The sequence below is a fragment of the Numida meleagris genome, chromosome 3 (assembly GCF_002078875.1).
Source record: "Numida meleagris isolate 19003 breed g44 Domestic line chromosome 3, NumMel1.0, whole genome shotgun sequence".
Lineage (NCBI taxonomy): Eukaryota > Metazoa > Chordata > Aves > Galliformes > Numididae > Numida > Numida meleagris.
The window spans coordinates 87,925,598-87,943,576 of record NC_034411.1 but is presented as its reverse complement, the minus strand read 5'-3'; the positions used below and the strand labels follow the sequence as shown (position 1 = coordinate 87,943,576).

The following is a 17,979-nucleotide window of genomic DNA, read 5'->3' as shown; positions in this document are numbered from 1 at the left end:
TCCTGGGCATACTGCAGGCTCACATTCCGTCAGCTGTCAACCAACACCACCAGATCCTTTTCCTCCGTACACCTTTCCAGTCGCTCTGCCCCAAACCTGTAGCACTGCCTGGGGTTGCTGTGACCACAGTGCAGGATCCGACACTTGGTCTTACTGGAGCTCATACAGCTGGCTTCATCTCATCGATCCAGACTGTCCAGATCCCTCTGTAGGGCCTTCATACCCTCAGGCAAATGAACAATACTGCAGTACTGACCAAAGAGGGCCAGCACGGTGTGCAGACAGTCGGAGGCCGGACGCAGGCAGAGCGCAGCGGTGCCGCAGGTGAGTGCGGGCCGAGGCGCGGACCCCCGCCCGGCGGCACATGGCGGCCACCGCGACCCGTCCTCCCCCTGGCGGCGGCGGCGCCGAGCAGGGCCGGCCCCAGACCACCCCTCCACCTCCCGCGGCGCGGGGCGGTACCTGCCCCGGGCGCGGAGGCGCGGTCGGCTCCCCGATCCACAGCTGCTCCTTGAGGAGGTGCTGATAGCTGATGCAGTGCTTCAGCGCCGACGGCACGGTACCCATGGTGGGGCGGCGGGCGGCCAGCCGCAAGGTCAGCGCAGCTTCCCGGCCGCCGCGGCCCCCCTCCTGCCGCAGCCACTGACTGCAGCCCGGCCCCGGCAGCGCCTGCGATTGGCGGAGGGCGGGAGTCCGCCGTGCCGGCACCCCCGCCGCCTACAGTTTGCTGCGGCAACCGCGCCTCAGCCTAACCGCCGGCGGCCGCCGCTGCCCGCTCCTCACCTGCCCCTCCGCGCCGTCCCGGCCGCTGCGCAGCCCGGCCGCTGCCCGCCCGCGTTGGGCGGCGGCTTGGCCGGCTCCACAGCTGCCTGCCATTGCGGGAGGCCGTGCAGGGAGCTCCGAGGGGACACGGGGACAACAGCTCTACCGGGCGGGAGGCACGAACGTGGGACAGATAACCGCCCTGCCGCAGGGTGCCGGCAAGCACACATATCCTGGGGGAATGGAGCCAGCCTGTGCTCTGCGTACTTATGCAGAAGGCTGGAGGGGAAGGAGAGGGCCAAGGGAAAGAGACAGGACCGCCACCGAGCCGGCCTGCTTGGAGATCCTGGGGCTGTGCCGGTGATTCCGGATAAAACCTTTCCCGGTTGGTAGTTCAGGTGGTAGCACATCTTTGACGAAGGCCTTTCTGTGCTTGTCAGCATGTCCACTTTGCAGTTGGGCTGTGGAAACTTACAGCAAACGGCACATTGCTCACATTTAACAGCTTTCTCAAAAGAAGCAGGTTATATTTTGTCATCTCCCTTCAGCACTCAGTGTCGGCCAATTTTCCAGGCTTCTCTCAAGTGAAACACCTTATGCTTTCTGGATAATTCCTGTTCTGGTGTATCAGCGAGTTCATAATTTCACTCGCCTTTCCCTCGTTTTCTACAGAAGATTAGCAAGTTTACAGCCAAGTCCCCACTTCAGCCCTATGCTGATAGGCATGAGGCTATCAAGGCAGTCACTTGTATTTCAGGCTTGCTCTTCTGTCTATCCAGACCCTGTAAAACAATGCTGGAACATGTTTGAAGGTCTGGGAAATGTTTGTTCTCTGAGGTTCATGACAGCTCTATAGAAATAAAATATGTAAAATATGGTTTTAGAGTATCTTATAAAATGCCAGTCTTGGGCATCTCTGCAATTTCAAACCTGCCCACAGGAAACTGCAGAGGTGATTCTCTGCTGACTGAAATCTGAGGCAGTTCACGTCCTTTCTTTTACCGGACAAGTGTTTGTCTTCAAAATTCTTATATGTTTACTGTTCGAGATTCCACAAATTACCTACTACATGCAGACTCTCGAGTCCTGCTACCTGTAAAACTGGGGATAAGATACACAAATGCTGATCATAAAGCAGGCCTTGTTCTTTTGTGTCCCTGTGACAGGCTGTTGATTTATGATGTGGTGTATGTGTAGAGAAAAACACTGCATTGATGTATATATTTTTTGTTTTGCACTATGTGTTTCTTAGTGAATTGGAAATGGCTGAAAAATGCAATTATGTGAGAAAGGCAGAGTATCCCTGTGTATACAGTGTACCTCTCCTGCCTACTTGACCTAGACTCTTCTCCAGTTACTCCAACACTGAAGTCAAACCTTTTATTCCCTTTAATAATTTTTCTTACAAATGCATCTGAAATTAGTTTCATGGTAAGACTCATTATAAGCCTGTTTCTGTGTCACTGTTGTTATAACCAGAAAAACATCGTGCCAGATTTGAATGCTGTGTTTCTGGGGCTCGAAGCTTCAAGGTTCTCTTCCACACTAAGTCCTCTGTCAACATTTTGTGACACACATCTGCTTTAAGACTCAGAGTGCCACCAACTAAGGTGAAAAGGAGCATTTTTAACTGAAATCCCAGTAGCGTTGAGCAGAGAAGGAAAACATAATGATGATACTTTGAAATATAACCCCAAATAAACAGGTTTTCATAGTTTGTTGTTTTTGTTTTCTTTTGCATCTCTCGTTCTCCCTGAAAACATATTTTTTTTCGTTCTTGGCAATTTAGCACTGAATATTTCAACTAGTGCTTCTAATTATATGTAAACAGCTGCCTTAAAATCAAGAGACATATTTGTATGAGCACAATATTCATCTGAAACTTGTTGGTTCTTAGGATAATGATGATTTATCTATTGAAAAAGCACTGAGCTAAAAGCTTTAGAGCTACACCAAATTGCTATTCCTGGACGAGTTGTGTGGAACAAGGCAAAATAGAAGCAGCTCTGAGTGTACCTTTTGGCAGACATAATCATGCTGATGCTGTTACTTAGTTGCAGGGGCTAAAAAACTTACTTAATGCCACTCTCCTGTATGGGTTAACTTGCAGGTTGTTGTGGTACCATTTGCTGCTTAGCCTTATCTAGCCTCAGTGGTAGTACTAGCATATTTACTGATGGAAGGTTTTGCAAAATTATGTGAAATGAATGGAGACTTCTGGCAGATCTTTCTGTAGCAGCACATGGGCCTTTTGTGGTCTGGGCTTTTATATGCCCTGTGCTGTTCTTTATTTTGATTCTGCATATTTTTTTTGTTCAAAAATGGCATTTTGGAGGAATGTCAGTTTACCAGAACACATGGAAGGACTCAGATGTGTTTAGTAGTACATCAGAAAAGTGAACAGAAATTGCACGTGACTGGCTTTGGCTCTCCATCTGTCTCGTAAAACTATTTATCATTTTGATACTCCTCTGAATCTATCATTGTCATTGGCTCACTGTATTCTAGTCAAAGGTTTTAAAACGTTTATTAAAAGGAATGCTTTTCACTAAAATAAATAATCTCATAGAAGTCCTGCCACCATGTGTACCAGATGTTAAGAACCAGCACATTTGGGTAAAATGCAGAGAACCTTCAGCTATTACCATGAGAGATATTTCTGTACTGCTTATTGTTTCCATGCAATTACACAGGTAGTTGGCAGTCAGATCATTAGAAGTGGAAACACCGAACTGTTGGATTTCCTGCAGTGCGACACAAACCCTTGGCCAAGAGAGGCACAGTAAAAATAAGTCGATCATTTACAAGCATCTAAAATAAAATAAGAAAGTTGTTTAAAGAGTGATTTGATGACAGCGAGAAGGACAGAATCAGAAGCAAGGGAGCTATTCATACCGCTGATAATCATTAAGTGCCAAACTGGCAAGCAGCCAAGGTGCCTACTAGGCAGGGATCAAAGACACATATGGTGAGTCTCAAACAACAAATAAGCCATAGAATTCTGGCAAGCATTGCAGGAGTAATATGCTCCAGCCTCGACAGAGAAGATGAGGGCTAAAGAAAAAACAACCGCGCTACCAATAGTGGATGATACCTTAGGGAAAGCAAAGCTTTCATCATTTCAGTTTTATTGGAGAAAAATGCAGATAACTTCTCACATATGGTAGGTCTGGTTTATCTAAATTGATGGGAAGTGTAACACAATGTTAAAAAAGATTCTTTACAGTTGTGGCAGTAAATCAGTGTTCCATTAGCAACGGCATCATTCAGAGACAGCATTCTTCAGAGAGGTAGTAATAGATTTACTTTGCCAAAGTAAGACTGCACCCCAGGTGATAGACACCTGGCATTTGAAACAGACATAATCAAGAAGAAAGTCCAAGTTGCTTCTTGCCAGATGTTGGATCCTGTTCTTGTCTGTTCTTTCCCTAATTCAATCAGATAGCAGTGTTTTTGCCAACTAGATCACAGTCTAAAACACACAAAAAATCACAAATTGTAATTTTATTTTAGTGCTACTAAGCAGTATCGAGTAAAAGATAAATAAATTCTGTGAGCTTAGAGCTAGTTTCTTAATCATGAAAGTTATTCACTGATGCACAGACTCTTAAAAGAAAGGGATGTAGCATCAGCTATGCTGTATTTATAAAAGACGCTGCCTTTTACACTGGTGACAATGGTACTCTGAACCTCTCAAGTGCTCCTCAAAGTGCCAGTGCTACACAGCTAAATGTAATCATCGTGAGGCTTATCACAGACAACAGAGAATTGCAGCAGAAAGGGTTTATTTATGGGTTACATTTTCCATTTTCCATAAAGGGTGAACAAATATGTCTCTTGTCTGACTCCATCTTTTAGACTGTAAGTTCTTCATCTTAGGATCTGACCTACTACTCAGTTTTATCAGGAGAAACAAAGAACTGATTCCTGAATGGATTTTAAAAGTACTACTATGATATTTAAGAAAACATTTCAGAGCAACTATTTTGCCTACCATTACACAGCCTATGTTTCCATCGCTGTTTTGCACATAAATGCAGCTGGTATCTCCCTCTCCAGCCAGTCTTTTCTGCCAGTAATTACAGATGTTATTTCTTATACAGAGTATAAGGTGGAATAGGCAGTAACCTCTGATTTCCTTCCTCCCTTTATGTTATTGAGAGTCAGCAGAACAGTATTGTCAGTGAGGCCAGTTTTCTTGCTCTTCCAGTAAGCACCCCCTTTATGTCACTCAGTACAGAGAAACCCTAAATCATCCTTAAGAAGTGTTTACTGAATAAGGAGATGCTGGGATGACTTTTATGCTAGATTCATTTCTTCTCAAGTGCTGAGCATTTACCGGAATTGAGGCAAAACACCACAAAATAATCACTTGGCAAGTGAACTTGTACTGCTTTCTGAGAATAGTTTTCCAAAGAGGAAAAAAAAAAGACCTGGACCTTTTCTGTGTTCTCTTAGGGAGCAATTCTTCTAACTTACTTTAAACATTTATTTTAAGACCAAATGAACCACATTCTACTGTATGCATATGTATCTACTGTCAGGAGCCAAAAGTAACTACTCAGATGTAGACAGCTGCATTAGTTACATTTGCTTAAATAAGACCCAATCCAGCTAACATGATTAAGTCCATTATACTGTCATTCCATTCAACTCAATACCTGATTTCTACTTGCTTTGTGCAGACAGGGAAAGTCTCAAACTAGTATTCTTTGCAAACCAGGTGCTGGCTTCAGAAAAAGAGTAGCCACGGAGGCTGAATGCAGACTGAAATTACAGCAGGATAATGTGTACAAAATTACCTGTGTCACGTTTTGTGATCTTGGTAAAAAGTGGATAGAATAATTTTTTCGTATATAGTAAATTTGATTTAAATGATGATACCTGGAAATGACATGTACAAGTTTATCATTTTATTTTTTGTCATCTTGCTGTTAGGGGAAGGTGAAAATGAAATGCAATCTGAAAATAGGTATATTTAATCTCATTGTATCTTGCATGAGATATGGTGCCAAACTTATCTGCCAAAGGTTATGTGTTAATAGCTTTGAGGCAGGTAGATAAAAGAGACACATAGTCAGTGTGTCCCTGCTGCAGACTGTCAGAGCTGAATGCAGTTTCTGCATTAAGGGGACAGAAAAGGGGATGGAGTACAGCTGGAGCATTTCTGGGAAGCCCAGATAGTGCAAGGAACTGGGTATGTAGGCAATGAAATCACAAGAGAAATAGAAATTGATGAGTTGCTAACTTGGTTGTTGTAGATTTTATTACAAATGCTAGGATCTGATATACTAATATCTAATATGCGAGTACTTTATTTCAAACTTTTCTATGAAGTGACAGTGAATGAGATACAACTCCAACAATTATCTAATAAGGCACAAATATATGTAGACAATAAAAATTGGAAGTTAATTTCAGCGTTCTTTTTTGTTTTATTCTTGTAATTACTAAGCTGATATACAAAGAAAAAAGAATTTTGTGAGCATGACTATGTTTGAAGAGTTTTTTAGGTGTTGGCTATATAACTATCCTTCAAAAATGACTTAATTTGCTCAGCTGCTATGTCCCTGGCATTAAATTGTCCCACAGGAACAGCAATGGCTTAAATTCCAGTACAGTAAACTGTGTGTCACTAGAACTTTTCTATTTCTTCTCTGTCACCAACAGTACTCAAGCTGGGACAAAAAGTAAATGCAGAAAAAGAAGTCTTCTGGTGCAGTATAAACTTGCCTCCTAATCTGCCAACCAAAAAGTGAAAAAGGCAGAGGTATTAGTTAACAGACAAACATTATTCTCCCAGCGCAGATAAAACAACCAGAATTCAGTGTGGTAGCTATATAAAACTGAAATTGATTCCAAGAAGATTAATGTAGTATCCTCTCAAATATCTGAGATATCTGAGTTCTAAATGGCAATTCCTTAAAAACACAGTGGAGGATGGCGGCTATGTGGATCAATAAAATGGCTTCTCTGAAATCTAATGTCCAAAGCATAGTTTATATTTGCACATTTCATTGAAAAAATATTGCAAAAATCAGAGTAAGGACAGTTATTTTATGAACCTTTATTTGTTCGCAGTTTTAGTCAGAACTGTAAGAACGTGTAAGAATTCAAACTCTAGGTATTAAGTGTTGGAGATAAGCTGTGTTATAACAGAGAGTAAAGGTTTATACTTAGCGTGGAGGACATTTTTTTTCTTTAGAGTGCTTAAAAGACTTGCATTAAAAATATAGCAACTACCATCTACTGAATACATTTGTACATGTGTATACAAGGATATGTTTTGATATTGTTAAACATTTTGATTTTTTTTTAACTTTATGTTAATTCTGAATTTACTAGGGTTCCAAAATCTATAAAATTTCCAAGCATTCTTTGAAGATTTCTATTGCATTCTTAAGTTATTGATATGTACTCTGTCCTATTAACTCCTCTTTAAATTGCTTTCTCTCCAACTAAAATAACACTGGTGGAAAAGACAGAAATAATGCATCTTGTGTAGAAATTTTCTGTTCCTTACAGCAAAATTTTGTAAAGGGCATGCTTGCCGAGGTAGTTTCCTCATGTTTAATGTGGCATATTTTAATTTACTTTATATCATTTTGACTAAACAATGTATAATTAAAATACACATTCAACTGAATGTTAATGTTAAGCTATCAGCATAGCAAAAACTTTTGGACAAAATACTACTAAATAATGAAAAATAAATTGAAATAGTGTGTAATGGGGAAGAAAAACAAGTATCACATGCACCATAAGACAGAGTAATCTGAGATACTCAAGTAAATGTGTGCGTCATTTATTTATTCCATTTCTGTTTGTATTTAACTTCAGAGTCAGACTGCAGTTTTCAGCTGTGTTCTGTGATCTAAGATCCTCTTTGGTAGCATGCATATGTTAGGACAAAAGGTTATATTTTTTGGCTTCAATAGCAAAGACTGAATCAAGCAAATGAATACTGTAACTCTGGAGGAAAGGATCACATAGGAAGTACTAGAATGGTATTTACACTTAGAGATTCCCTTTTCAGTGTAATAGTAGCAACAACAAGTTAAAATAAAACACTTGTAAAAACTGTATGTTTTTTATATCTACTTTTTCACTTCATCACTAACATAAGACATGATCAACTAAAAATTCATGTGCTCTACTTCATATTACTGTTGCAATAATAAACACTTTCTTGAGTCCAAAGCATCTGAAACAAAAACATAACTAAGCTTCATCTGGAGAAAAAAAAAATAAAAACCAACCATCAAATGAAAATATTGATGCAATGTTGTAAAAGAGAACAACAATCTTCTTCATAAGAATGTCATTCACAATATCAACTATTCAACTCTACCCTTAATTGGCTTCTCTCCCCCACTTAAAGGACAATTTGCCTCCAAAGCAGAAGGTATTTGTATAGCAGTGGCAAGAAAGGGTTTTTTTCACATTGAAGGTCAAGGGGGTTTAAGGTCAGCTGATACATTTATGTGACAACACAAGAATTAGCTTCCTTAGAAAATAAGCAGTTTTCTAATCTTTCTAATTGCAAAGAATCGCTTTAAAATGTGACAGTGTGCTCCTGGTGTACTGATTTGGGCTGGAATGGCATTAATTTTCTTCAGTGTAGCTCATATGTTGCTGTGTTTTTGGTTTCTGACCAAAACAGTATTGGTAACACACCTGTGTTTTATCTGTTGCTGAACAGCATATGGTGTCATGCACAGTAATAAAAGCTGGGTGAAGGAAGGGGGAAGGTGGGGACTTTTGGAGTGATGGCATTTATCTTCCCATGTAACCATTACACCTAATGAGCCCTGCTTTTGTAGAGGTGACTGAACATCTGCCTGCCGATGGGAAGTAGCAAATGAATTCCTTGCTTTGATTGTATGTGTGGCTTTTGCTTTACCTATTAAACTGACTTTATCAGTTTTCCCATTACCATTCTCTTCCCCCATCCCACAGAGGGGGAGCAAGCAAGTGGCTGTGTGGTGGTGCTCAGCTGCCTGCTGGGGTTAACAGATACAGATCTGCATGAGACTGCAGAGAATTAAAATAGGTATGAATGGTATTAGTCAAACCTCCTACTTTAGGCTTTTAAATAAGGCACTGCAGCATTTATGAGCCTTTAGAGAGACGTAGACTGCCTATTAGCTGCATATTTCTGCAGAGCCAGTGCAGAGAGGTAGGTGTCCGCATCACTCGCAGGGAGTTGCTTGGAGCAGCCAAGATTTAGGCTTGCTTCTGCTCTGCAATGAAGGAAGTTTAGGTGTCCATGGTAGGCAGTGCCATATGCTCATATGATGAACAAGTAGCCACTAAGGTTTGGCCAGTAGGAAACCTCAAGCACAGAAGAACAGCCGTGGAGTTTCTGGCTCAGGATTTGAGAAACCCTGAGAGTTTTGAACCCACACTTCCCATTTCCTAGGAGAGAATCCTAAATGCCAAACCAAATGTTGACACTGGATCACTGCACAGCCAGGAATTTGAGTAATAAGGAATTAAAAACAATGCACAGAGTATTTCTGTAGTGATACATTAGTGTTAGAATTCTGACTTTTCTTTGACCTTTAAGTATTGCTGCTTCTAAGGCAGAGAGATTCTTAAAGATCTATAGCTTCCCTTGAGGAGAACAGGTAAATAAGACTTTTGGACTTGAAGATGTTATTTATTGGTTTTGTAAAAAGCTTTTTTGTCTCCTGCCCATACAGAGCTTCCATTTAAATTTTAGAGGTGTTTCATGCCATGTTAAGGAACGTGATTTGACCCAATGCCTTCATTATTGTAAATCAGATTTATAACTCAGAGCTCAAGGAGAGAGCTATCAAAAATGTTCATACAGTAGTGTTAATGGAGGTGTTTGAGTTCTTATGCTCCTCTTTCGGTGGGCCATTTGAGGGACAAGAATGGAGCTCCAGAAGACCTAACAGACAGCAGAGGTGACCCTATAACCACAGAGGCAGGAGCTCTGCTCCAGTGCATGACAGCCAGGAGAGGAAGGTTTAATTTCTTTTGCAATTGGTCCCAGAGAGACTTCTGGAAGCACCAGAGCAGCTCTTCCAGCCTCATTAACATCCATTTCCTGCTCATGGCCATACTGTTGTCAACGCATAAGTTCTTGAGCCAATGAGCTTGTGTTCCTATTGTAAAAACAGTGGTGTTTACTCATGGTAAATTGGTGCCTGAAGTAGCAACCACTGAGTTTAAGTTGCCAAAGCTTTTCCATTACAGAAGTATGTCAAGCTATTTCTAAAGGACAGATATCTCCAGGTCTTGTAGAACTTTGGAGTTGTCAACGGTTTATGGGCTGCTTTGGCAGCAGCAGTACAGCCTGGAGTCAGGAATGTGCACTCTGTTGACCAGGTGAATATCGATCTAATTTCCAAACTGTTGAGAGATGTACTTTTTTGGCTGTGTTTTCCTTCTTTATGTTTGCGAGGGGCTAGCAGCTAAGCAGTTTAATATACTGGTTGAGCAGATTGTGCTCTTGCATGTTGCTCTGGCATGGGAAACAATGTTGAACCTACATCTGGAGCCCACATAACACAATTCCTGCCATTGTTCCACAACAAACAAACTTAGTAAGACACTAAAGAAGATTTCTGGAATGAACTTGAAACTTCATTCTTTAGAGTTTCAGACAATCTCTAAGTATTAGGGTTTAGGATGAAATCTCCCTAATAGAGAAATAATCCAACAGCTGCCTACTGTAAGGGTTTTTTTTACCTTTGTCTAAAACATCTGGTGCTGGCTGCCATCACAGACAGGATGCTGTGCTTCATAGATTAAATGTCTGATACTTATGTTTTTTACAGTAAGGATAGAAAGGTCACAGAATGCTAATTCACAGAATGCTAGGTCTAGAGGTGTTCTGTTGTACCTGTGGACTATTTTCTTTTTACTGAAACAATGATTTCCAGCAAGAGATCATTCTGCTAACACATAAGATATTAATTATGAACATATGAAAATAAAACAATACTTGCATGGTTCTCTTGAGCTTTGCTGTATCCAGGCATTAAAAAACAACAACAACAACAACAACAAAAAACCATGGTCCCTATCCCAATTTATCACAATGCTGAAAGAGAGAGCAGAAATATGGGAAGGGAAAGGTAAACAGAAAATAATCAAATTTAAAAGCCTTTCATTGACAAAAAAAATAAAAGAAGATACAAAAAAGATACAAAAATAAAATAAAAAGATACAAAATAAACTATAACACAAACACTTAGGAATAAACTAAAGAGTATAGAATCTCTTGCTGTCTTCTGTTTATCTGTGTCATGACTAAATTTTATGAATGAGCATGTTAGCTAAGGAGGGGCAGATGCATTGCTGAAGATCTCATAAGAAATCCAAGAAATAATGTTTTCTTATGGCTAGATCTCTGAGCAAATCACTGCTATGGCATTTAAACAGTAATATGCTAGGAATATAACAAGATGGGCCCTTCTTAAATGGAAGGAGATGAAAGTCAAGGTCTAAGAGCAGAGAAAATAGATGGAGCACCCAAAATACAAGGCAGAGTTTTAACTAGAAAGGAACAAGTTTTAACACTGATGAAGGTTGCTCCCAGAAGAGAGTTATAAGGAAAAGGCAAAAAGACTTGAAGTGTTGTTTCTGATGAAAGATATGAAGCAATTCTTATTAATCCTCTAGTCTGATTTGGGATCTTCATATAGATTCATAAATGGTCTGTTAAGCATGGTAATTACTGTATTATATTGTATTACTGCATTATTGTATTCAAAATGTGGGTTATCTGAAACACCCTGACTTGAATTATTATGCAGCTTGTTCCATAAACAGACAGAGAATACAAGAGTTAATTAAAACATTAAAGGAACATTTCATTTTCACTGCCAGTTGCCCTTATCAGTCTTTATAAATAACAATAATGATCTGTGCTTTTCATGACACAGAGCAATATTGAACGCAGTCAGCAATTAGTGAAGTGGACATCATCAAAAGAAGTGGCCTATTATTTTACACATTGCATAAGCAACTATAATAGAAATGGAAACTTAGAAAAGGTGTCTGAGAAGCATCTTTATGAAAAACATTACTATATCTTGCTTTAAAATATTGCGTAGCTAGTCTAGAGAAAAAGAGGAGGGAGTATAATTGAAAACATATTTTCTGAGGAACGATATCTGAAAACAGTGATTCAGCTTTTAAAAACAAACTGCAAATTATATTCCCATCCCATTAAGAAAGCAAATTCTTCCTTTGATTCTTAACACATGTCATCATGACAAATCAGAAAAAGTAGGACTTTTTAACCAAGGTTAAAATCAAGTATGTCACATCTTCCCCATATAGGATAAAAACAAGAATGAATTTCATGGCAAACAAAACACTTCAAACTGATAAAAATATTTTTATTTCAGTACATATTTAGGCAATTCTGAACTAGTAGGGATTATTTGCATAAGACATCACAAAATGTAAGAGCTTAGAAAAATTCTAAGAAGGACTAGTGACCGCATGCATGAAAAGATAGCTAAAAACAAAAGACTAAAAATATACAAAGTGTTTACCCAGTTGACACTTGGAAGAATTAGAGAGTTCCCCTTAGAAGCAGATTTAATTTTTGGTCACTACCTGATTTTTTTTTAATAGACAATGAACTGCAGATACTGAGACAGATTACGTTTAACTAGGCCTTAGACATGATGTGGTTGTCTCTTAATCTGTACATAAAGAGGTATCTTAATACATTCCTCTGATGTAAACAAAACACATTGTGTGTACCAGTACACAGTGCTATGTTTTTGATAAGAATATTAATCAGGTTGTGATTTTAAAGGAAGATTTGATTGTTCCCTTTTAATATTGCCATAGCTGAATTCTTCCGTCTCTGCCACCACAAAAGTTAAGGCTGGACACAATAGCTGGACAGTAAGCATGACAACTTCAACAGCACTTATTCAGCTGTGATTTCACAATAGGTGATGTCACCTAGCAACAGACATACAAGGGCATGAGCGATGATGTCAGAAAACAATAAAGTTGATGGATGTGAGGCTATGATGAAATCAGCTTTCTCCTAAAGGGCTGCCCAGCAGTAACTACATAAAGAATATGTAGGCAACAGGGGAACACTGACTTCATACAAGATATGACCCAAGACTTTGATAGCAGTTCATCTTTTATTGAGTGCTGTGGATAAATAAGCAGAACATCCAATTGCTAGTGCAGTTAGTGTAGCTCTGCTGAAGGAAGAGAGCTGGCTAACAGCTGATCACTGGCCTGGCTCTCCTTCTTAGCCATTACTGGTACACTGGTCTGTACAGAGGTATACCATCAAAGTCTGTTGTCATGACTTTTGCTGCCAAAACACAATTTCAGCATATAAGGAGTCTTCTTGGCCTCCAAAGCAGAATTAGGATTTTCCTCATGGGAGAAAAAGCACTTTATTTTCCTCACACAATGAGAAATCCTAAAGTCCCATGTAATTACATAGTATTTGGCCTTTCTGCAGGTGTTGCATGTAGGATCTGGAGGAAGACAAGTGGCCAGATGTTCATTTCTGCTTCTAACCTGGCCTACCCCAACATGTCTCCATTGATATATCTGTAACAGATTCAAAGCTCACCTTTCTATGATGCCCCTACGCTATCATCCTTCCTTCCTCCCTCATCTTAAAGCCAGTCATAGCATTAAGCAAAAAAAAAACCTTCCTATATGAACCTTCTGCCACAAAAGGCTCAAATATCTTACAATGCTGTTTGTGAACACTCTCAGATCTACCCTGTACTACTGCCTATGCATAGAATCGATAACAAAAGCATGTCCTTACTTCAAAAAAAAAAAAGGGGGGGGGGGGGAAACCCTCCTTTTGGACTGGATTTTTGAGATGCAATATTTTAGCAATTTTTTTTTGTTTATATGGGTATATTCTCAAATACTAATACTATTAGCACTGCTGTGGCTGTGATCTAAGGATATGCACACGTCTGTAGGTAGAGGCTGTATCTTTAGGGAGATTAATCACTGTATTCAGGAAAAATAAAAAAAGCAGATGATCCTTTGGGCACATTAATCCTGCATAAGTGCTTCAACTATTTTATTTTTTTAAAAAGAGACAAAGGAAAGTAACTAGTTGAGAGATTTAGTGTTTTTCTGAGTTAAGGACAAATCAGGGTTATGAATATTGTTCTACAACAGTAACGTTTCTTCAGAGAAGGATTTTCATAGTGGAATGAGAAGTTTAATGCTAGGAAAAGAGAAAGAAATCTGTTTTGTCTAGTCTTACCACATTATCTGGTAAGACAAACACAAAGCTTGGTTCCTCTGGAATACGATCCTGTAGATTTCCATGTGTTCCTGTTAATTTAATGCCTTGTATGTACTTTTACAGCTGGATTCATGAGCTGAAGCTGTTAAATTTAATTTCTAGCAAGTTAAATAGCTTATGGTCTAGTTTTATTATTCATATTTCTGAACCTTAAGCAATAAGACATTGCCTGTAGGGATGTGTTAAACCAACACATGACTAATCCTCCCCACGAGAGCATGAGTAAAGGAGGGGCCATGTATCCACAGCTGATCCCCAATGACTTTATCTCATTATTCTTGCAGACAAAATAGTATCATTTTAAAATTAGTGTAATAATAGAGAATAAAGCTTGGTGACTAACCTGATGAATCATTTAAAAAATTTAATAAAGCAAAACAAGACTGAAAGATAAAGTGGGCTGGAACAAGTCTTCCTGGTATCATTCTTCCCATCTGACAGATTCACCTGCTGTGAAAGGAGATAAACGACATGTCCCACTGAGATGTAAACTTTTTAGACCCTGATCTGCAAGTCGACGAATGTGGAAATCAGTCTGAGGTGAGCCTTGCTCGCCAACAGGAATCCATTTTAAATTATTGTGGAATTTTGCAGACACATACTGTTTTGGATACCTATATTAATCTTAATGATAAAGTATGTTTTCTCAAGTAAAGGGCCAGTCTTTCTTTAAAGCAAGCATTCTCTCTCACATTTTAACTCCACTTATGTATTCCTCATCAAAATACCTTGTAAGCATATTTTCCTTGTGAAAAATGATGGGCAAACTACAGTTATGTTACTTGATGTGTGATTTATGCTCCAAATTACAACTGCCTTCAATTTGATACACTTCTTTAAGACAAAAACCTCCTTAGGTACCAACCTCCCTCCTGTTGGGTAAGTAAGTCCTTGAGAGACTTGCCACACAGGTTGGAGGGATTTCAGCACATTTGGCAGCTCTTGCTCAGGAGAGGCTCCGATTGGTGATAACAGTGGTGTGACAGAGCAGAAGAAACAGAGTGTAACAGGATGGCTGCTTAGCACATGTCTGCAACATATTTACTTCTACCAAGGTGCAGCCAGTTCTGCAGCATTGTAAACTGGCCTCTTACTGTGAGGCAAAAGCAACAAATCTGAAAACAGCACATACCATAGCATGTGAACAGCATAAAATTGATACCAAGGCTGAAAAGTGAATGTTTAATGTTAGCTTAATAAAATGCAACTGTATGACTGTGCTGCTCCAGGACTGTTTTGTGAGGTGCTGAGCACTCCTAACTTAAGACACATAATATTTTTAAATGTGGAGCTGTACAGGGCAAAAAGAAAGGCATTTCATTATGTCATCGGTTCCGATTTCTCAAAATAACCATGCTTGAGTGAACACCCCAATATCATATTTGCCAGCTTTATATGAAAGCTATTGAAGCACAGAGTTAAACACCCTCAAAACCAGCAATGTCTGATTGTTATGACCATTTCCTTCTATACAACAATATTTTGTTAACTAAAAATGCATTAACTACACTGCTGAACATAAATTTAGAAGCCTAAATAACTGTAGCAGGTCTTATGTATTATGGATACATATTATTCCAATTGGATTTCATAAGCACATGACTTGGAGGATGATGTTTAGTGTATGCTGAGTTAGAAGAAGTTGTCCCTTCTCTGTATGTGTGAAAATGTGCTAGATTCGTATTTCCAATACTACATTTCTAAGTAGAAAATTTGCATAAACACATACACAAACACACATTGAGGTGTACCTTTTATTATTGAGACATGAACTTGCATAGCATTCATGTATATTTCTACCAGAATTTAAATGTTGGCATATGAATACCTAAACTACAAACTAGGTACTTGTTTGCTGGTGAACAAAACACTAGACAATGACTGAATCCTCCTGTATAAATATTTGCCAAGAACAGTCTCCTTTGCTTCTTCTCAATTAGTCCATCTGGGGAGTGATTCGTGTTCATAACATGGCTGTCTGATATTTTTAAACACTTTAGTGAATGAGATGTTTGTATGGGCTAATGGATTTGAAATACAAGGTATGAGACATGGTTTGTATGTGCATGGCAGATGAAGGGAACTGTGACCCATTCCCATCTAGAATGGCTGTCTGCTATTACTGCCTAAAAAATAGCACTGGTTTAAGGTTAACATAAGGATAAGCAGCTCAAGGCCCTCTGAATTCTAACCTCTGCCTCAAGCTCTGTAACAACAAGCTTTATTTTTATTTTCTAATGAGCTAAACAGAAACAAAAGAGAGGGCATCCGCATTTATCACTCCATCTTACTTGCTCATATATATATTATGCATCGTGCTGAAAGCTGAAACAACTTTTCTGTATTTCATCTCATGTTGTCTGCAGAACGAGGAGTGTCAAAATAGATAAGCTCATAAAGATTTAATCTTCTTATTCTGGGAGTCACCCTCAATGTTTTTATTTACCCAACAATTAACAATATTGTTCTTTTGCAATGATATTTTCTGGGCCTGGACCCTCCCATACTGCTACAGTGAGAACTGTTGGCTCTTGGCAGGGTCAAAAGAAACAAAATGAAGTCTTTCAAATATAAAAACACAAACCACAGAATCACTAAATCTGTATTTCTCTAATTTTTTTCCTCTGTTATTTGTATTTTGGAAGGGTATTTTACTTTGGTTATTATTTTCACAACAATGTAAAACTAAAATACTGAATCTACCCATAACTTCAAAAGCCTGAATTGGAATTACAGCATACGCAGCAGCAGGCAGTTCAGAAAACTGGCCTTTTTAAACATTTCAGAATGGTCGGAAATATCTGCCAAAAGCACATGGAACACCTTTTAAATAGACACAGAACAGTATGCTACAAAGGACGCTGAATTCAAGTGCCCTTTAAAACAGTTATCCAGCTTTAAATACAAGCTGAAGTGAAAGCCAAAAGACATTCATGTGAGTGAAACACCACAGCTTGGACTTCCTCACACTGTGTGCTAAAGAAAAAGCTGGATTGTAAAAAGTCATGAGCTGAGCTTCCATTGACCTTTGCTCTGCCTTCTTAACTCTGAAGAGTGCAGTGCTTCAGGACTGTAGATAACCATAATCATGCTTCAAGAAGAGATATTCCAGATTCGGAATACCTGCTAATGTGCTCATAAGTAGCAGGGGAAAAAAATCCTCAAAGGTAACATTTCTACTGGATAATTAACCACAACAAAGTGGTTTAGGAATAACATTTCTTTCTGACAACAGAAATTTAAACTTTTTTTTTTTTCCTCCAAACAGTAGTTGGAGTTGCTTTATTCAGCGGGTGTTCTGCTGTGTTGGCTTCACTGAAAAATTACAGGAGCCTCAAACGTGGAAAATCGTCCTCGTTTTGGCAGACCAGACTCTTTACTGTAGGTTGAGAACGCAATCTTGACAGCAGTCTTATAATTTTCCAGAACTCATTGTGGAAGGAAAGGGAATAGCATGCTCTATTTCTAACCCCTTCTACTTTACCTTCCTCCTTTGCCCTTTTCCAGCCTCCAGTTGTAAGAAATTTGGGTACAGCCTACTCCTGAGTACCTACAGTACTCCTACACTGTAACTCCTGTTGGCTCATAACAGCAGAAGTAAACCTGTTATGATGATCTCAAGTGAGCTACCTAAGCACTGTTTTGAAGTGTGTCTTTTGTCATAACTGAAGAATTGCAAAAATAAATAAATAAATAAATAAATAAATAAATTCAGATCGTACTTTTTTTTTAGCTTAATTGTTGATACAAACTTACCAAAGAGGTTTGTGCAAGATGAAGCCTCACATAAACATATATAAATGTCACGCACATGTGGAAGACTGCAACTTAAACATATCCAAATGTATCCAACTCCTGTGATTGCTGCAAATAAAGAGGCAACACACTAGTGTCTTTTTTGATAAAAATCAGAATCTGTT

At 39.2% G+C, this 17,979-nt stretch overlaps 1 protein-coding gene across 7 annotated transcripts in view; it reads right to left on the bottom strand.

Moving 5' to 3' along the window:
* Positions 1 to 2,458, bottom strand: part of HMGCLL1 (3-hydroxymethyl-3-methylglutaryl-CoA lyase like 1) — a 78,569-nt gene extending 76,111 nt beyond the window's left edge. For 2 of the 7 annotated variants that reach the window (XM_021391719.1, XM_021391724.1), the window contains exon 1: positions 463 to 746. In XM_021391719.1, the coding sequence (XP_021247394.1) occupies positions 463 to 567 (105 nt within the window). In that variant the 5' untranslated portion in view covers positions 568 to 746. Of the gene's footprint in view, positions 1 to 256; positions 401 to 462; positions 747 to 783 lie in introns of those variants that run through there. The other 5 variants (XM_021391720.1, XM_021391723.1, XM_021391721.1 and 2 more) reach the window with 5 other exon arrangements.